The sequence below is a fragment of the Ammospiza nelsoni genome, chromosome 3 (genome assembly GCF_027579445.1).
Source record: "Ammospiza nelsoni isolate bAmmNel1 chromosome 3, bAmmNel1.pri, whole genome shotgun sequence".
In the NCBI taxonomy this organism is placed as follows: Eukaryota; Metazoa; Chordata; class Aves; order Passeriformes; family Passerellidae; genus Ammospiza; species Ammospiza nelsoni.
In genome coordinates this window covers 46,078,476-46,100,155 of record NC_080635.1, presented here as the reverse complement: position 1 = coordinate 46,100,155, position 21,680 = coordinate 46,078,476, and the positions used below count along the sequence as shown (strand labels likewise).

The window sequence follows — 21,680 nt, the reverse complement described above, 5'->3', positions numbered from 1 at the left end:
CTTAAATATCTTGCAAATTTTACTTAAGAAATTATTTAAGATATGTATAGCCTGAAATTCTTTTTGTAACCTAGCTTCTATGGTTTGGCATGGCTTTAGAAAAGAAAACTGATGAAGAAGTAACTAATTATACAAATAAAAGCAGCTATGACTTAAAAGAGAGAGATTGCAGAAGCTATATTTATGAGCATAAATATTAGACAGATTTAAACAAAGAACATACCCACCCATGCTCTCTGTGACAGATGTCTTATCATTTGACAAAGATTGTTTTGGACACCAGCTTTACTTGTTTTGGCTAATGAACAAAAAAAAGTTAAAATATTCTAGTTTAGAAAATATGACATCCTATAAATACTTCACAGGTGATTATGTAAGTAAACTGAATTATTTAGTGCCTCTGAAGATGGCAGGAATATTATCAGAGCTATAGAAATAAACATCAATGCAATTCCTAGTAGTAAGAGCTCCAGAACAGCAGGAGGACAGTAGAAATTAAAATATTGAACTACTTCAATAGCATATTAATGCTATTAGAATTAATCTTGTAGCCATGCAGTGGCCAAGGATATTACAGAATCATTATCTTCCTTTCAATTTTCTGTGATTGTCTCAGTAAAAAAAAAAACACAGATAGGCTTCAAACTTTAAAGCACAAAGAAAGACACAATAACAGATAATCAGAAGAAGGTGTAAAAATTGTCAGTTCAAAGGGAGAAACATATAAGGAGGCAACAACTTCCACAAATAAATCACACTGCAACTACTCTTCCATCTTACTTCGTTTTTCCGTTGCCTTTCATTTCTTCATTCCTTTGCTGAAATCAACATGGATGTGCTGGGATCATCAGTTTTGGAGGTCTTCTCAATTTTTTTTGACATTCAGCAAAACAGCAAAACAATTCTGTCTTTGCTTTTTTCAAAAAAGGGTGGGAGACACTTTATTTCCCCCTGAAAGTTATTGTTTTACTGACAAAATCAGTAAATTTAATTAACAGCCGAAAAAAATTAGCATACACAAATGTATGTGTAAGTATAACCTTACCTTAAGTATAACATGCATAAACCCCAATTTTTTAAATTTCTTCGATCTAAAACTGTAGTTTTCAAGTGACATGTTATTATCACCTACTCTTGTACATTGTGCTAGTATACAGCACACTTGTGTCAATGTTGATTTCTTCTTATGCAACTATTAAAGGCGTGAACTGTCTGTATTAGTTGACTGTTTACAACACAAAAATTCAAAGAAGTTGCATTTGGAACAGTCTCAGGAAGTTCAGCAGTTTTCAGTAAAATCTAAGAATTTTTTTCAACTTTGTCTAAGGCTAAAATAAATTTAACTGTATTAAATTGTATCCCACACTGTGTATTATATAGCATGTGGACTGCTTGAATAATATTATCCTGTTAAAAGTGCACATTAGAGGGTTTTTTTGTTGAATTACCTGTTAAGATAAAGGCTCTCCATGGCAAACTTAGTGCATCAAACAGGAAATGCTAAATTTCTGGGACTCACAGAAAGCCTACAGCCACTGCAGAGGGGACGGCATAAACCAGAGTCTGAAGGTCTGCCAAAGAAAGTCCAAATCCTTTTTCAGCACTGCACACTAATCTTGTAAACTCTCCTGACCAGCTCCTAGATGTAGGAATTTGCTTCTGTTAAAGCTATAATTGATTTAATAAATGAAGATTTTTCATACCTAAACTTTTTGCACCACCATATAATCAGTTGATCTCATCATAAAAGAAATCTCTATTGTTTAAGCCTGGCTTCACAAATATTTTACAGCATACTGGATTCAACAGCAAGGATGCCCCAGGAGTTCTTTGACTTGAACTTGAGGTTAAAGAAACATGTCACATTTATTCTGGTATTTACCCACAAAGCCCATTTGAATTTGTTTTGAAGATAAAGGAATCTTGAAATATCTCTCAGAATCATTAGCTATATATTTTTTCTACAAAATGTGCAAAACTGAAACAGCCTGTGTACCTACGTGTGTCAAATAACAATTATTCTCACGTTGTACAACCAAAAAGAAACATCACCACAACTCCCCATTTCTAAATCTTAGACACAAATCCCAGAAAGGCTGAATAAAGGTGCCTCATGAAGTTTTTCCAAATAGGGAGGAAACAGATTTGTACTGAACAGTCCAGTCTGGGTGGGAGTGGTTTAAAAAGTGAATACAATTTGAGGTTGCTGTCCCTGTCCCTTGCACTGTCACCAGTCTGCCCAGCCCCTGTCTTCAAATCTTGCAAGTTTGAGAATTTTACCAGAGCTGTGAATAGGATACCAAATTCAGCAAAATTCACAGAACTAAAAGTCTAGCTTTTAAGAATACAGCCTTAGCATTTTTAAGTGACTATTCCCGTAATCGTAATTTTTTTCTTTTTTTTAGCTATAACTGAATATTGATACGGAAATTTTTTTCATGACAAAAAATGTGACCTCTAAAGAAATGAGGGAGAGCAACAGAACAGCAAGAAGTCCAGCAGAGAAGACCCAAAACAGTACCAAAACCTTTCATTAAGGAAAGAGTAGCTTAATCCGGGTTTGAAATTAATTTAGGAATTGATAAAAAGATTCTGTAACAAAGACTTCAAATGCTACCAAAACCAGCTTGTTTCCATTCTGAATGTCTCTTTTTATTTGTAAAGACTGGCATTACAATTGAAAAGGACTCAAAATGGAGTAATGTACACATCATTGGTGTTTCATGATGTAACTGATGGAGTCCCTGAATGGATATTGCTTCAGCTTTGCTTTTAAAAAATAATTTAACAAGAAAATTTTCAACTCCACTATCGATCACAGGTGGCAGAAATGAAAGAAAGAAAAAAAAATAAACTAAAATTACTGTCAAATTCATAACATATATTCATATTGTTGGTTGATGACACTTGTTCCAGATGTACAATAAAGCCCACAACACTTTATTACTATGGATATAATTATTGTGAATGTTTTTTCATGTTGATCAACTCGTTTCTGAAGGTTGTTTTTTGATTGTTTTAAACTTGCATAATAAACATGCAATGAAACATTTCTTGTTAAAGTGTTTTTTGCAGCTGTCTTGTATTCATACAAAGATTTCATAAAGTAGCAGTGTTGTATCAGAGCATTACCAAAATAAGAGCAAAAAGCTAAAGAGGAAGGTAAATGTGAAATGAACTTGATGAGAATAACCTAATCTTGTCCTGAGACACTCCAGTCTTGTTAAAAAGATGTGCACAATCAAATCCCTTCCTCCCAAACCCACCAAAACCACAAAATAAATACTAAATTGGAAGGGAAGATATAAAGAAAAAAAAATTATGTCATCATGCACTCATCTTCTGCATAGCTCAACCCACATATAGTAAGGCACTATTTCCCCACAACTTAGTGTCCACAACAATCTTTTTATGGTGCTCTGTGAACTATATATAGTTCCTTCCAGGATGATGAAATAAACAGACCAAATGAGTGTTGCTACCATGTCACCCCATGTGTGATCTTTTAGACAAGGGTATCATCTGGCAGTTTCAAAAATAAGCTGTCTCAAGTCTCTACTTGTGTGTGCATGTTATGTATAGGGACATCTTTTGTCTGTGCAAGTGGTTGGTTTGGTTCCAAAGTTGCTGTAATTTTTCATTGTTCTTTACTCCAGTGTCTTCAAAGCAAATACACAAGAAAATAAAAGTGCAGTTGGATCATTAAAAACAGAGCTTTGGTGCTCCAAAATGCACACAGCTTTGGGGATTTAAGAAATCTTTTAGACATTCCAAAAAGAGCTGGGAAATACATGGACATTTTTGTCCACAAATCCTCATTTTTGCTTAGTTGAGCTGGTCTTCATATTGTTTTCGGAAGCAATCACCAGCAGGGAAAAACTCCCAGCATCGTTCTTGATACATTTTCCAAACATATGATTCCTGAAAAAAACACAGTTAAAATTATTTAACTTGATTTAATGAGAAATCATCAACCATTACTTTTTTTCCTCTTTTATTTATATATCACTTCACTTTGATTCTGTGCATGCAAGGTTGTTGAACATCAATCCTCAAGAATCATGTTAATGATTTTGATTAGTTGAGAATAGCTTTTAGGTTTTTGTCACCTGGTCAAAAAGCACTATAGAAATGCACAGAAGAGAACCAGGTAGTTTATTTCTTTTTGCACATCAAGGAGCACTGTAATGCTCAATTGAAGTCGGCCACAAGACAGATAAGCAGAGCACATAGAATATTTTCCATCATAAAAATATGACTGAATTTCTGCATCAGTCATTTCAAAACATGCCTACAAAAATACATAAAACAAAATGACCTTTATAGTCAGTATTTTCTGAGTCAGTAGCGTTCAGTATTTCTTCCTTTCTGATTATTTGTTTGGGTAGGGTCTCGAGACATTCCAAAGAATAATAAAGAATATGGCATTTTATTCTATTTTAATCACACCAGTTAAATGTGGTTTTTATGATGAAAATTTCATGGTAGAAAAGACATACGTTACACCAGTTACAGAACCATAGAACTATTTAGGCTGGAAAAGATCTTTTAGATTATTGAATCCAACCATAAACTAGTGCCAAGTCTACCACTAAAGCATGTTCCTAGAAGTTATGTAGAATGAAATATGCTCAATTTTCAAACTATCACAATCACAGTATCAAAACTGAACAGTCAGTAGAAATCTGTCTTCAGTGAATACAGTAGGACATACTGCCAAGGAAACAGAAAGTGCATATAAAAAAGACCTTCAAAAATCTCAGCATGAAATTCTCATGACACATAAAATCTCGTACTGGACAAGGCTGAGATTTATGCAAAGAAGATGATTACAGCAGACATGTCAGAGTTCAGAAAGAGTAAACTACATAGATTTATAGCAAATCATCCTTCTGACACAAGTCTGTAGGATTATTTATGGGATACTATTCATTTCTTTTGTGTTTTGATCTGCAACACAGGAACATTTGCCTAGTCAGCTGAAAGACTATCACTAGGAAAGAAAAAGACTGTAAATGTCATACATTTATTAGTGACTTCTAGTATATTTAAAGAAAGTTGAAGGGGGCACCAGAAACTTGAAAGAATGGAGAAGAACACAGTAGAAACCTCCAGAGAAAAGTTCACATATTTTTCATTTTAGATATACACACAAGTTCCTTCATATGGAATTATTCAGGACTGTAGACGGAAGATCATACACAGAGGATAATAATAAAAGACAAAGACTATTAAAAGAAGGATCAAAAGAGAGAAATGAAGAGTGTTGCTTTCACAGAGTACTTCAACGTTCTGTTTGTCATTACCTTTGTTTATAGTATGTATTTATATTTTGTGGAAATAACAATTTGAAAATACCACGTTCAGATACCAAAAAAGGAATAGAAAGTGCTTCAGAATCGATAAGCCCTAACATAAGGCAACCAAAGTCTTCAGAATTGCTTAGAATGAGAATTAGGTTCCATACCATATGGGGGCTATCCATCAGAAAAATCTTAGTTTTTCCAAGTCTGAATGATTTTTATTTTAGAATGAGCTGACATTAATAGAGTTGTTCAACCTACCTGTCCTGTATGCTCAGTTTCATCTTTGTTAATAAGATACATCAGAAAAAACCTACAAGCAAAGAAACAGCTATCAATAGAGTGTTTGGAAACATTAGGCAAACCACAAGGAGATGGAAATTATTCAGCATGTACAGTGATAATGCTGTTCATGGACTTACAAGTTCCAGATTTTTATCAATGATAATATTCTGAGAAAGATTAAACATTTTCCTGTTGACATTCATTGTTCAACGAGTTGTATATTAATATGCATGATAGTCAGTTTGATTTACTGTAGTTAGCAACTCAGTTTAAATGAAGATTTTCTAAACTTTCTATTCCAAAACTTACAACAGACAACATTTTCTTGCCCATGAAAGCCCACTTGGAAGCAGACAGAAAATGGTCATAGGAAATTTCTTTCTTTACTCTTCCCACACTGAATAAAAAAAGCTGAATATATCTAAGAGATTTCTACTGCTGGAATTACAGGTTGGGAATATTTTAGTAGTGTACGCAAGATCAACATGAGCAGAAAAGAATTTGCAATTTTTAAAAAAACAACAGTCTGGAGGGTTTGAGCTGACATTCACTGGGTGATAATTTCAAAATTTCACTCATAAGAGACATTCTCTCCAAACATATGTAAAAACATAAAATAGGATCATGCACACAAAGAAAAAAACCCAATTCCTCAGGCTGAGGCACTTTAAAGCAAATATGCTATAGTATACTATCTATTCAGTATTTATTAAATAGGAACAAAACCCTGTATGATAGTACTTCCAATGTATTTTGTTTGCACATTTTGTTTTTCAGCTGAAAGGTGTCTATAGCCGTGTTTGACTTTGCAGTCTCCTTATTTTGTGCATATACAATGCCAGTTTAAAAACACGAAGACACAATCCATCCCCTGCTTCATACTGACAGCACTAGTATGAAATACGCTCGGGCACTGGATTTTAATACACGAGAGGAACAGTATGATAAAGTGGTTGTAGACCTGATAATTGGCTTTATTTAGTTTAGGGGTCACTGGTGCTCTGCTTGGATTTTCCAAAGGTGGACCCAATGCCCTTGGTTGATCCCTCTCATCTCTAGCTCCTCATTACAGTTCCCCTACCTCCTTTTGTCCCCGGTTTCTCTTGGTCAGCCTCAGCACTCCACACAAAATATTTTGTCCAATGCAAGTTCTTTTGTCTTACTGCTGTGTTTGTTCTCTCTTTCCATCATTCTCCAGGCCAGGCCATACTGCTCCTCTGTACCTTACACCCCTCATCCAATTTTACAATTTATGTGACCTCTGCAACCACATATCAAGTTAATTTTTACCTACAACCTCATACAAACCTCTTCTGCCACAACCAAGCTGGAAAGAAAGATATGAAACTTAATTAATTAATTCCTTTCTGTCACTACCCCAGGATAATAGATTCAGAAAGTGCACACCAAAGCCGAATAGCACTATTACTTATGCAAAAGAAGTAATCAGGTATCTGCAGAGGCTGCAAGGACCATGGGTTAGTGAGGAGTGCATTTTTAGTGTACTTACAAATAATTGGCCAAGTTGTGCTCCTGTAGTGTGTGTGTTTCAAAGCCATGAGGCACTGTATCAAAGTAGTCATTTCCTATTCCACAGATAAAGCACTTTGTCTAGAAGAAAGAACACAGAGCGCTTCAACACTACATAAAACACCTGCCCTGCTTTCAAAAAAGGCAAAAAAAAGTAACAATTTTCTTGAAAATGGCAATGCAGCATATATATTATGTGCTGCACAAAAAGGCTTTTCTTTAAATGATTCAGACTGGATACCTCAGTAAAAACACATGAATAGCAGCTTAGCTACCATCAGAATAGCTTCTTACTGTTTAAAAAACTAAATCTTTGCCAGCTCTAAGTGAACAAGTATCAAGAGACAGAATGGCATACAATAATCACAGCTGACTTTTTTAATCTTAAGCAGCGCTTACTGTGACACAGGACAATATTTACCTCAATGCTTGTCCAGCTGAAACTGAATATGCTCCAAGTTCACATTACAAAGTGAAGCTGGTTTGCAACACTGTCCTGACTTCTTACACATATACTTCAATGACAGAATAGAAAATCACAAAGTACAAGATACTTTCACACATATATTAAGCAAAGAAAATTACATCTGAGATGAAATGCAACGTGACAGTGTTAACACTCTGCTTTAGAAACCTCTGGTTTGAGGATCCAAAAGATTTAAATAGCCACAGACATGCAATTCATTATAATTCACATTGCATGATATCAGACCGTGTACAGGACTGTATTTTTCTCTTAGTTTGAAAAACCATCCACTAGCTAAATCATATTTTGACGGAAAACACATACTCGTAAAATCTGAAAATACGTATGGTTCAGCAACTGAATGTTCTTACCTCCATGTCTTCCTTAACTTGCTCTTGCTGATCTCTTAACTCACCAAAAGCGTCAATAATTAAACCTAGGGTTTAAGTTAAAATGATAGTTAATGTTCAATAACAATCATGACACAGAATCTCTGGAAATCCAGGGATAACATATCTCTGATATGTTATCTCTAACATATCTAAAGAATATTAAAGGAGAATCTTTGCAGAAAGAATACACACCAATACACATTCTGAAGACAACAAAACTATGAACAAAAAAAAACAAGCCAAAGAAACACCAGCAACATGGCTGGCAGTACCATTTTGAATTATAAAATGGGACAAACAGACTTCTTTTTATTCCCAGTGCTCTAATCTTGACTTAGTACATTAAGATATACGTGGGTTTACAGTGGCCCAATAGAAAAAATAATACTGTACATTTAACAGAGATTAGATATTTATTACATGGCAGATGCAGAGAGGCTCAGAGCTCCATGCATCCTCTCTCAAGATGATTGTCATGTAGTATAAGGTTCCACTATTGGAGCTCTGACAAAAATAAGGGATCATTTCAGGGAGATACAAAAGAAGAACAAAAAGAATCACAGACTCTATGGCTCACACTCTAAACTGCTTATAACCTTTCCTGCACTTACTCCAATACAAATCAGGACTAACTCCACAGTGACTATTTACACTCCTGTACCCAAATTACAGTTGGACAGTTAAGGACACTATTCTTCAGCCACTCATAAAATGAAGAAATGAACCACATGAGATATGCCAACTCAGGGTATAAAAAAATTTCCACTTTCCCCAAGCCCTTTAAAAAAACCCTGTTGCTTGAATAAAAGTAATAAACAATTTACCAGAAGTTAAAAGTTGCCTTTTGAATTTCCTCGTAGTGAGGGAGAAAGCACCCTTACTGCTGTCAAAATTGTCCTAAGTTATCTGTCAGCTGACAGAAAGCAATGAGGTATCAGTATTTATGACAGCAAGTTAACCCAGCAAAACTGTTCATCAATTTTTTAAAAACTGAGAATATAATTCTGTTAACTTGTGTGAACTTTCATAAAAAATTACCTTTAGGGCATTCTTGACAATATTTTAAAGGTATAGAAGGGAAACAAACAGGGGTTTAAGTACTTCAGGCAATATCAATAAACATAACTAATGTAAACATAATTTAAAAAATCCTTTACATGCCAAAACACGTAATCCTTGACATGCCAAGGTATCCATTATCCAGATTACAACAGTGAGAAACACTGTCAATCACATAGTATCACTGAAATTCCAAAGCTAACTTTCCACTGTCATTAACCAGGCTATACTAAAGCTGTTTCATATCAAGCACTTTTTTACTCTTATACATTGTTCAGATAAGGAAGCATCACACAAAAGAGCAATTTTATGTAAGAAAATATTTTACCACATAAAGCTATGGTCCCAGTTTCATACCACTATTGCCAATCTGAAGATCTGCCAGATGGTCAAGAATTTATGACATTGGCAGAGGGAATAGTGACAGCAGTACTGATTTTGCCCATGAAAGCTCATGTAGGATGGGTTACACTGGTAAACAATTTGAAGTTGTGCCACAAGATTTCTATAGGAGGCTTTTAGAAAGAACAATGACAAGACAGAAACTGCAGTGACATCAGTATTCTTAGAGCAAAACATTTATTTTGTTTCTATTGATCCAGTTAGAGCCTGTTGATTTTACAGAGACCCAGAAGAGCAGTGTATGATGAGTCAGCCAGGTGTGATTTTCTTTATAAACCTATCCTTTGTGATCTGTCCTGCTGTTCTGTCTGAATCTTAGGTTTGTGATTACCACAACACTGAGATCTTTGTACTGCTAAATAATGCTTTCAGTCCCACTGTGGATTACAAAAGCATACCTTGGATAATTGCTAGCAGGATGACAATCACAAAGAAGAAGAAAGTGATGTCAAAGATAATCCGATAGATTTCATACTCATCTCCTGCTGGATCTTCTATCTCATCACCAATGCCTCCTCCTGCACGTACTCCAACGTACATATGAAACATGTAGCACTAGAAAAGAAAAAAACAAAGGGATAAAAAGGCTGTTTGCAGCTAAAAGCAAAAATACCCAGCGTTACAAATTCAGTAATTGGTAAAACTGGTCTATGGTCTAGGAACTATGACATGTCAAACCATCTTTTTCTCTCCTTTGAGATTATGCATATTCCTGATGGGGGGGAAATGCTACTGTGCAGCTGAAGCTGCAGTATTTCCTGTTCTGTAATTATGTAGCAGTTCAGTAAGATCAAAAGTTCAACTACCAGAAGCTCAGCAGCACCCCATGATTCATGTAAAATCATTTCAGCAGTGTGAATAGGAAATATCATCCCCACCATAGCCATCTCCTTTTCCAATTTCTCAGCTCAAAAGTGAATGATTTTCCCTGTTTTTAGTGTTTTAAATTCACATTTAAAAATAAACAACCCTCCTCCTCAAGCCAAAATAAAACAAAACAAACCACAACCAAGCAAAACATCTTTGTGAATGCTTGTGCAGAGAAATAGCCTGTTCTAATTATTGAAAATATCTGAGAATAATACTGTGAAACTATGATATGAAAAGTGTTATACTAGGTCTGTCAGAACAGTTACCTGGAATGCTGACAACACAAAATTTCCAGTTTTATCATGTTATAGTTTAATAGAAAATTATGGTATCACCCTCTAGAGGTCTAGAGCAGGCGACTGCTTTTTTTCTTTAAGCACCTTTGCAAACTATAGGTCAAGGGTTCTCACTCATACCAAAAAATAGTGATGACAATAACTAACTCCTAAAACCTCACCATACAAAAAAAATCCATTCTTCTATTTCTATGCCACACTGTCCCCAAAATCCCTTCTGTAAGGAATTTATAAAGTACCATATAATTCTGAATGACCCTTGCCTGAAAAATCTAACAATTTCTAAAAGTATTTTATACTCCAAGACTAAAAGGTAATAATTAACTTAATGAGTGAATGTAGTGTTACTTATGTAAAAGGTTTTGGTTCTCTATTTCTAAAAAGTTATGTATATTGATTTTCTTTTCAATCCTGTTTCAAGTCTTAGTGTTCTTACAAGGCACAACCCTGATTTTACAGCATATCACATGTTATTATAACTAATTCCTGTACGATATTATAGCCTTGTGGTATGAGCATTTTCAGAGAATTACAAAGCAGGTCATATCAGATCACTTCATGAGATCTCTACTCCAATCAGGGCCCACTACAACCTCAGAAAAAAATGTTTTAGGCTTTATCCAAGTCAGTTAATTAATATAACTTCCTAAGGATTGAGACTGGAACAAACTCTCTGAGCAATGTGATCCTTTGGCTCCCCTCAGTCAGAACACATTTTTCCACTTTATGTCCACAGTCTCCTGCCATGCACTTCCTGTTAGGAGCTTGGATGGGTATTCCCAATAATCTTTCTGCAGACACTGGGAACTCGTCTTACGCACCCTCTACCCTGAGAATTTCTCTTCTCTAAGCCAAACAAGCCCAGTTCCCTCCACTCTTCCCAAAGCAAGTGCTCCAGCATCTGACAGTTTAACAGCCCTTCAGTGATTCACGTTCCATTTTATCTGGTTTTGGTGCATTGAATGTCCCAAAACCTGACAAAAATAAACTACTCTAGTTTATCAAGTTTAGCTATTTAGTTTAGTTTATCTATTTTAGATATATCTATTTATTTTATCAAATAAATAGTTTATCTATTTATTTGGCTTTTAAATGTTGTTGACTCCCTGGAAGAGATTCATGTTGCATAGCATACTGAAATACATTTACCATGATTTTTTACATTATTTTTTTTGAGGGATACTAAGGGCAATGCATCTTGGAAATTCTTTTTGGTTTAAACTCTACCAGTCATAACTCCAAAGTCTGTCACTGTCTTACTTAGTACAAAGTAATTTAAGACAGTTTTGAACACTGTAGTTACCAAACTGCCTATTAAAGATAACTACGCCAATTCATGCTAAGAGGAACTGATGGATTTCAAAGCTTAAACAAGACTTTAAGTATTTTAATTACCTATGAAAATGCTTGCCTATGAATGACCTGTTGAATTTTGAGATTCAGAAGTGCTGCCCTTTAGCCAGCTCAGCTTCACAGCTTCTAGTTGTTTTGCGTTTTTTGAACAGCTATAGCAAAGTACAGTACCACATTTCTTCTACTCCTTTATAGAGGAGGTTTTTGAGCATACACAAGATCTATCTATTTGTTGAGGATGTTCATCATATTTGTCCATTTGTTTTCAATTGCAATATTTCCTGCATGCTGGCTAATGATATTACTGTTACCAATTAACAAGAAGGTCAGGACAAAACCACAACAGTTTGAGGGGAAAAAAAACCCCAAAAAACCAAACAACTAAAAACCAGAAAACAAAATAAGACTTACTGTTAGCATATCATCACATTTCATGTCTGGCATGTCACCATCTTCACTCTTGTTGTAGAACTTGCGGAAAAAATTGAATGCCACTACTGTATACAAGTATACCACTACTGCCAGTAATCCCACTGTTAGGACAAGCTGGAAGACAAGATTACAGAATGGGTGTAACACCACTATGGAATTGTGATTCATCTTTTCTTTAAAAAAAAATAAAAGGAAACTGACAATAAACTGTATCTAGTAGCAGTAGGAAAACGTTTACTCTTTATATATTTTTGTAATACAGAGTAATATATCTGCATATTCTCACACAAAGATTGTGCATTTCCTTTCTTTTGATCAAACATAATTACAAAGACAAATTACACAGAAACATAATTACAAAGACAAATCTTATGGACAAATAAAAATAATCATTAATCCAATGATTAGAATCATATGGATTCCTCAAAATCAGATGGAAGATCTGAAAATTCACTACCTAATATAATATTACTATCATCTAGTACATAATTAGTTGAAATACAGTTATCTACTAATTTAATAGGAAAGCAACTTTATTTTTTACATATATGAAATACATATAAAAAGAACCTTGTTCCTAATATTTTGATATCTTAGAAAAGCAGCAACAAGTAGTTCACTGCTCAACTGCAGCATCATTCCAATTTTGCTCTGAGCTTAATGGAAGCAGCTGGGAGGTAGCTTCAGTATTCTGTAAATTGATATCTCACTTGTGTAGCTCCTAGATTGAAAAAGTTCCTTATAAATAATGCCCCCTGCTTTCACAGGTACTTTTCTAAAACTTCAGGACCATTTTCAGAAGGGAGAATACCTTTGCTTACAAATCCCATTGTCTGGCTTCATCATCAACTCCAGTTCTAGAGCTCATGATGAAAGAACATTTCTGTTGTCAACCTGCAGAGCGCCTGACTCAAGTAGTGAAGTGATTTTTCCTGTGTACTCCTTAAGCAAAAAAAACTGGAAAGAGGTGACAGTTGATACCTGTTTGCCATTGTGGGTAACTGATGACAGGATAGTTCGCAATGTCTTGAATCCCATCGCAATGTCAAGGAGATGAGCAGCAAAGAAAAAATTGTTGTAATGGCCAAGGACTGACATGGTCATGTACCACGCTAGGTAAAGGAAAGACTAACAGAAAAAAAAAGTACATTCAAAATAAAATTCATGGTTTTCATCTTACTTCAAGACAATAAGGAAAAGTAGAAATTTCTCAAACATGCTTTTCTTTAAATAGAAAAAAGTTCTTTTTAAAGAGAGAGTCTTCTAGATATCATTGAGAATTTTCTATTCATGCAACAATATTAAATCCACAAACACAAAGTCAACAAGATATGGGCAAAATCAAGAAATTCAGAATTTATACTATAAAAACTAATTTTGAAATTCCTAAACCCTTATTTGTAAATATCTGCACTGTATAAAAAAACTGATTAAAATTACTTTTAAAAATAATTTCTAAATAATTACATTAAAATATTAATGCCCAAAGTTAGCTAATGACAATTACAGAACTGTGCAGGCAACAAAAGGAATTTTATAATTAAGTATATTTAAGTAACCATGAATGTTAATTTCATCTGATCCTCTATCAATTAATTTTTATTGAACTGAAATACAAGTATTTATAAGAGAAATTATACTCCATCCCTTAAAAAAATACTAGTCCCAAACAAGCACTGTTTAGAGATCATGCTGTCTCTAGACCTTGAGGCTTACTGTTTCCACTTTTCCTGAGTACCTTCAGATTACCCTTTCATTTTCCATCTGTCGTAGCTCCAAAATAATTTTTCCCCAATTGTTTTCCTTACCAGTAAATTAAGTAACTAGGCAAACGAATAATTGTAAGACTGAAAAATCATATGATGACTGAATTAAACTGCATTTTAACATTCTTGTTTATCTCTCCTAGTTTTTTTTTCTTTTAAAGAGTCCCTTTTTCAAATTACTGGAATAATTTGTATCATTCTGTTGTACATCTTACTATTGGTTTCAGTGATACAAATTTAGCAATTCAAGATATATTAACTATATTGATCTGACTGTGCTCCAGGAATATTCAAGTGTTAATAATATTTATGAACAACAGGAAAAATGGCACTTCGCATTTATAAAGTCAGTTTACTAATTCTACAGGGCTGTGCTTTCTTATTGCTTCTATTAAAGCTATCAGAAATAGGGCAGGAATTGACTGAGGTTCTATTAACTACAACCAATGTAACTGAAAATATTTTGACAATGTCTCTTTAAGCTTTCAAGATTTTCTTCTTGTAGTAAAATAAATACAATCCAGAGTATTTCACACCTCTCATTGAAGCACTTTGCATTAACAAGTGCTTAGTTCCTTTTAGAACATGAATATATACATATATGCATAAACTGAGAAACTTACATTATCAGTGAAAACAACTCCTAATTTCCACATCTGATACTTAACATCAATGGAATTTAGCCTGCAAAAATTAAGAAAAAAAAGCATTTAATAGCAAAACACAACTGGAAAACATTAAACACAATCTGTAGGAAGTGCATTGTCACATAGCAGGAGTCAACAGCTGATCAACTTCTTCAAAAGCTGAAATACATTAGAACCTTGTTCTAATTCAGACTTTTACTGTGGAATGAATCTGGCAAGAAACAAAAAAGCAAAAATCAAATTAAAAAGCACTGTTTTGAATTCATCAGACCTAATGTTGATTGATTTCTAAAATTTTATCATGCATACAAGTGACATAAGCTGTCTTTAAAATCCATGGAGAAAAAAATATTTTTTTTTTCTTTTTAGTGCAATCCACCTAAGTCTGAATTAGCTAGTCAAAAAAGGTAACCGAATTTGCACCCTACAATGCCAATTCTTTACCTTTGTCATTATAGCATACCTTGAGTGACACAATTGGATGACATTAAAGACAGACAAATTTAGATCAGATGAATATCAGAGCTTGTTCAGAAAATTGACCCATTTTTCTAAGGATATAAGGAAAATCATTAATGAAAACAGGATCATTCTTACCAGTTAATGAGTTTTGACAAAGGTACTTAGGAAAATATTCTCTTAATGTTACTTTTTTAAAAGCAGAAAGCATCTCATCAGATAAAAAACATTTCTTTATTAACTGTTAACTAGGTAGGAAATACCCCTTTTATTGCACTGTGTCAAAATTTTGTGCCAGGCACTGAACAACATCAGCAGGTGATTCTTCATGAAGAATGGTGCCCCTTGACTGTTGGAGAATTTTGCTCAGACATGGTTTGAAGGAAAAAAGGCCATGAAAATATACAGCTGATGGAAAAGTAAAAGGCTGCTGTAAGCAGATAATTCTCACAGCCTGTTTCTGTAAACAACAAAAGTTCTCAGACATGTTTATGTAAACAGCAGAAGTTCTCAGGTTGTTTTTAATAACAAGTAAATCTTGTCCTTGGATAAGTTTTGGGAAAGCAAAAGTTGACAAACATGGAGGCCTTGAGAACTTTCATATCAGGGTGAGAATACAAATCTTGGTTTCAATAACAAACCACAGGTATTGAAAACAAAAGGAGGGGTAATGTGTAATCTGTGACCTATGGTGAGCTCGGATTTTGTAATATGTATAAGCTTAATTAATACCACTATAAAAGTGTGTGAGTGAGATCAATAAATTGGAGTCGATGCTGATCAACAAAGATGGGTCGTCTTCCTTCGCTTTCAACACTTGACCATTACAAAAAAGAAACCATTGAACCAAAACAAAACAATGAGTTATAGGGTGTCTGTCAGCTTTCTGTGTGTCTTGAATACAGAGCATAGAACAGATTATTTTGAGGTATCCTTCACAAAGCCTCTGCAAGGATCCACTAGGCTTAAGATTCCCAAGTAAATAATCAAAGGAGGAGTTATTTTACATTAGCACCCATAAGGGGAAAGGTTTGAAACTGAGATTCCTTTGTGTGCATCAAAGGAACAGGCTGAGAATTGGGACATTAACAGTGACTGTGCCTGCCTCTCAACCACAAAGGCTGATGTCCCCACCCACCTGCAGATATATACTTCTACTCAGACTAACAGGCACATCCACACTTTTGTAAATCCTATAGCATCATCATAGCAAGTACAAATCTTGAGACTTCAGGTGAAAAAACTACTGCAAGTAGAAGTCCTTACTTTTTCACTAGCCATTACAGGCAAGAGATATAGTGTCACTTGAGGAAAAAGTCTTCTATTTTTCCAGGAACAATTCTGCTCTCTGAGAAACTACAATACTAAAAAGGGGGTTACCCACTCCAGAATATTTTGAAAGCCTAGGTCACTAGTTCTCATGGAAAGGAAGAGCAAGACCTTTTAAATTCTTCCACATTCTGAGGCCAACTGCATTCATTGTTCATACACTTCATATTTAGGATATGGTTTCCCACCAACCTATAAAAATTTCAGATCTTCCGGGAGAAAATTATTTACAATTTCTCTATTCGTGAAAGTGGAAGACACATTCTTCCATGGGAGCATTTGACAGAAGCCTTACTTATTTTCCAATTTAGCCTTATGTCAAAGTTTGCTGCAGATGCTTAAGGCTTATCTGCCTCTTCTATTGACTCTGACTAAACTAATGATCCCAGAAACAACAGCAGTTAGAAAGGTAAAGGGAAAGGGAAATAAAAATAGCACCTCTGAAAATTAACTTTCATGTTTGTGTCTTCCACATTATTTTCTCAAATATTCTACATCCATGATGCATCTAATTTAACACCCTCCACCCAAAATGAGAAACAAATTCAATGGAAAAACAGCAGCTCTGTCTCAATCTCAGTGTGAAAAATTTAACTGTCTTTACTGTCTAATCTGCAGGAAAGCTCCAACCACATCATCCTTCTAAGCTGGCTACAGTTAAATAATACTGCAACATATTTAAATAATTTAAATATTAAAATATTTATACATTTAAATAAATACACTTAAAAATATTCAAGGCTGCATCAACCAGCTGGATGGCTCTTGAAGAGTCAGTAAAATGCAGATTTTTTTAATGCAGTATATCACTGCAGAAGCTTTTGAAGCATGGTCACCTGCAAACAGGGTGCTTTAAAAAAGACAGATGCAAATCCCAGGCTATTTTTCCAAAGGAAAGAGAGAGAAAAAGTAGGAGCCAGGGGTCAAGGAGACTTGTTCAATTGCATTGAAGATGAAAATGCTGCTCAGTGCACTTCCCTCCTGTGTTGTGAGACACTGCTATCTGCTCTGTGCCACCTCCTCCTAGCACAGGCAGAAGCAGAAGCATCAGAGCTGAAACTTACACCAGGTTGCACCATTCTCTATTTTCTTCCCAAATTATTGCAGTAATGGATCAGTTCCAATGTTTTTTTCTACCTCTTTCTTCACTGTATGGTAAATACATGTCAAATTTGGAATCTGGAATATGTGTAAGTTTTAGTAGCTTCATTTGTATTCACTTTTGAAACTGTTAAAAAGTGGATAAACATACCTTCCTGAAGAGTATCTTTTTTATGTGACTGGTTCTGTAAATTTTTATAATAGTTTTTTATTTTCCTGCAACATATTAATCTGTTATGAGTACGAAATGACTCCTCCAGGAAGAAAAGGAAAGATGGATGAGGTCATAAATTTTTTTTACTGTATATAACATGGAGGAGATATTAGAGATGTTAAAAAAAAGCAGCATCCTTCAGACATGATTCCTAAATTAAATATTTTATCAGCCTTCTTCAACTGTTTTATTCTGGTTTGTTTTTTCAAGATTATTCACAGAAAAATTATTTAAATCGTTTTCCCCTCATATGAGTATGAGCACACAGGGAAGGGAAAGTTTATTTTTTTTGTTTTGTTTTATACCAATAATAAAAGTAGTAGGTTTTTTCCTAAACTGAAGCATGGGTCCTACTGCAATCCAGCAAGAGCAAAATAGCGTAGAAGACAGCAATCAGGAAAGTACTTCTGCCACAATATTAAATTTTATTTAGTACTGAAATGCCACAGAGTCCTTGAGCCTTTACACTGCATCTGGTTGATTGCTCAGACAGACTCCTGATTTATTAATATCCATCTTTTATAAAGATGGATAAAAGAGCCATCCTTACAAAATCAGCTCTTGCTTCAATGCACTTCTAATCTACCAGTACTCTCACTGCCTACTTCTCATAATTCTTGCACACCCATTGATAAAATGTTTTTAGAGAGAACTTGAAATAAACCCTTACATCAGAATCCCTGTAGCATTAAAATTCCATCTATTAAAATATGTTCTATCTAGTTAAATACCTTTTTATAATGCAGAACTGGAAAAAACATTTTTTGCACTGCTTTATAAAAGCCTGTTCGACAAAGAAGAGTTTACTACTCTGAATGTCTAGCAGCTTCTGCTTCTCTTCATTTCTGTCTCCCAAATGATATATAAATGCATAGTTTAGGGAAAACAAGTTATAAAAGGGTGTGAAGATTAATCATCCAATTCCCAGATTTTATTGGTAACTAGCACGTAAATTTATTTGATCTTCTCCTTATAATCAGAACACACAGGGCCATTTTTGCCCATTCCTTCCAGCAGAGCTGAACTGAGAACTTGAAGAGGAGATTCCAGCCCAGCTGTGATGACACTATCCCAAGAGTGGGAATGTGATGTGCTGCTGTGCACTAAACTAAACTAAATCTTCATACATAAAAAACCAGAGAAATCCTGCATAAACATTGTCTATAATTAAATAAATTTAATGTATCACACAATATAAGAATTGTTTTCTTATGCAAATACACGTGAGCAACAGATGTTCTGTCTGAATGACAAACCTTGAATGCTTGATTTTAACTTACAAAAATCCCTAACAAAATTAAAAATAAAACGAAACAAACAAAAAACGCCAATCACAAACAAAGTGTAGGCAAATGCTTACACAGCAGAAAAGGAGCTATCCTTCTTTGGTTTCTTCTTTTCTCGAGCATCACTGAAATCAAGAGCAGCTTTGTCCATTCCTAGTAATTCGCTGATCCTGTCACGGCCATAGAACTCACCATATTTATCCATTACCTAAAGTTAGAAGGAATATTCAAAAATATTCATTAGTGGGTAGATCAGTAGTTATTTGGCCTGGATCTGAAGACAAGAGGTTTAACATATAAGGAGCCTGAAAACAGTGCATCATGATTATGAATGACATTGTGATCACAAGATCTTGAACACAGATTGAACACAGAGTTGTAGCAAAAAACAATTTTCATTGAATTCAAACTAGGCCCTATCTCTTTCTAACAAAATTTAACGTGTTTCATAAGTAATTTTCCTGGAAATAAATATTTACTTGCTTTCATTCTGACTGAACACACATCTCCTTCCTAAATATTATCTGTCTTTTCTCATTTCAAAAAGAATAGTCAAATACAAATTTTTTAATAAAAAGATCATAACTCAGCGACTCCTGTAGGTGAAGACATATTTTGCCACCTTTCTAATAGGAAAGGCTTTAAATATTTCTTGATATTTTTTCAGATTTTTAGAGAAGCTTTTTTTGTAGCAAACCTGGAAACACTGCTTCATTATATGTATTATTTTGTAGACCAGGGTTTAAAATACAAATATATATAAAAGAAGACATTCATTGCAAATAGTATATTTGAAGACAGTTAAATCACACAGTGCAGTTCCTCAGTCAAAGCTAAAGTCTTCCACACAACTTAAACCATACTCCTTTCCTTTTGATTTGAGCCTTCCTTGACCATCTACAGTGACAGAACCAATGCAGAATTGTATTTTCTTTGTCAAGAACTCTGTGAGAGCTAATGCTTCCCCTTTGCTTAGACAGATGTAGAAACCTCTACATAATAACCTAAAAGATTAAAAAAAATTCAATACTAAAATGATTGCACAATTCAAAGGAATTTTTTTTGTCAGGTCGACCCAAGACTGTTACAAAGCAGAAGAGCTAAGAGTATTAAAAAACATGTTTCCAAAATTATGATACAAGATTGGCATTAAATTGTGAAGGAGGGGTAAATCTCATCCAATAACATGCACACCCTCTTTTACAACTGTGATCAAACATGCTAAAAAGATTCTTTTTGCTGTAAGCTATTGTACAAGCATTAGATTTACTTCTTAAGAGCCAGCTGAGAAAACATTCAAAATAGCATTTCTAAGAATGCTGGAGCCTAGAGGACTACAGTGGCACAGGGGCAGGCAGGAACCCAAAATATGGATTCACAGTGAATGGATGCTCTGCCTGGTCCCTCCCAGGGCAGCCCCAGGAGAGCCTCAGACCCAAATCTGAACCCCATCAAAATGAGTCACTGGTAAAACTCTCCAGATCACTGGTCAGACTAAGAGGATTACTGCCAAGGGATGCATACACTATGCATCCCATAAATGGGATTTTATTGGATGTTACAGGGAGAAAGTAAAGATGGAGAAAGGGATGGATTTAAGTGACTTGGGGAAAAATATCCATGGGAAAATAGAGAGGTAAGGGACAAAAAAGGCCAACTAACTTCCCTACCAGGGAGTTAGAGGTGCCTGATTATGCCCTGTGCCTAAATATCTCAATTTGTCCTGTCTTCCTATTAATTACTTTTTAACCTTCTATTGGGTGAGGGACAACACCATTCTCTGTGTATGGAGGTGAATACATAAATACAGACAAGATATTTTACATAATTTCTATTATACATACAAGCACATACAAAATGCTTCACGTAATTTCATTAATGTATCTGAATTCCTGTTTTATACAAAATCTGTAAGTAGAAAAAGTTAGAAATATATAAAATAAATATTTGTAAGAATGTGGTAAGGAATTCTGTGTGTTTCAAAATAGTAAATATCAAAATCTACACTGAATCAAAGTTATATTTCAAAGTGTAGTCCACATTCCTCCCAACATAAACAGAAATATGCACTAGAATTTTATTTTAACCTCATAAAACTCTTTAAAAAGAAGTCTTACCTTTCTTTTCACAAACTTGTCCCAGTAATTATTTGGAAAAGACCTGAAAAACAGAGACAAACAAGATTACATTTTAGATAAATACATACCAATTCTGTTTCTATGAGTCTCTGTGTGGTGGCTGCCACCAGTCAGTCACTTGTGAACCCTCTGGAATGAAAGTTGCCAAATGGTGTTCAGCCTACCATGTAAATGTGAGAAGCACAGCAGAGCCAATGCCTGCACACAGGATTCTAGAGCAGCTACATCCCACACACAGCCCCACCTGGCAGAGAAACAGAGCTTTAAATATGTGATGCAAAGCACAGCTCACTTTTGAACTCACAGCAATGCACAACCATCATCACTCTCCTTGCCAAAACAAACCCATCCC

At 34.7% G+C, this 21,680-nt stretch overlaps 1 protein-coding gene across 3 annotated transcripts in view; it reads right to left on the bottom strand.

The window, feature by feature from the left end:
- Positions 1-2,627: 2,627 nt before the first annotated feature.
- The window catches only part of RYR2 (ryanodine receptor 2), a 379,644-nt gene continuing 360,591 nt past the window's right edge, over positions 2,628-21,680 (bottom strand). For all 3 annotated transcript variants that reach the window (XM_059468881.1, XM_059468880.1, XM_059468882.1), the window contains 10 exons: positions 21,308-21,350; positions 19,265-19,398; positions 14,778-14,838; positions 13,370-13,516; positions 12,368-12,502; positions 9,836-9,992; positions 7,956-8,020; positions 7,099-7,199; positions 5,565-5,616; positions 2,628-3,921 (listed from right to left, as the gene is read on the bottom strand). In XM_059468881.1, the coding sequence (XP_059324864.1) occupies positions 3,826-3,921; positions 5,565-5,616; positions 7,099-7,199; positions 7,956-8,020; positions 9,836-9,992; positions 12,368-12,502; positions 13,370-13,516; positions 14,778-14,838; positions 19,265-19,398; positions 21,308-21,350 (991 nt within the window). In that variant the 3' untranslated portion in view covers positions 2,628-3,825. The remainder of the gene's footprint in view (positions 3,922-5,564; positions 5,617-7,098; positions 7,200-7,955; positions 8,021-9,835; positions 9,993-12,367; positions 12,503-13,369; positions 13,517-14,777; positions 14,839-19,264; positions 19,399-21,307; positions 21,351-21,680) is intronic.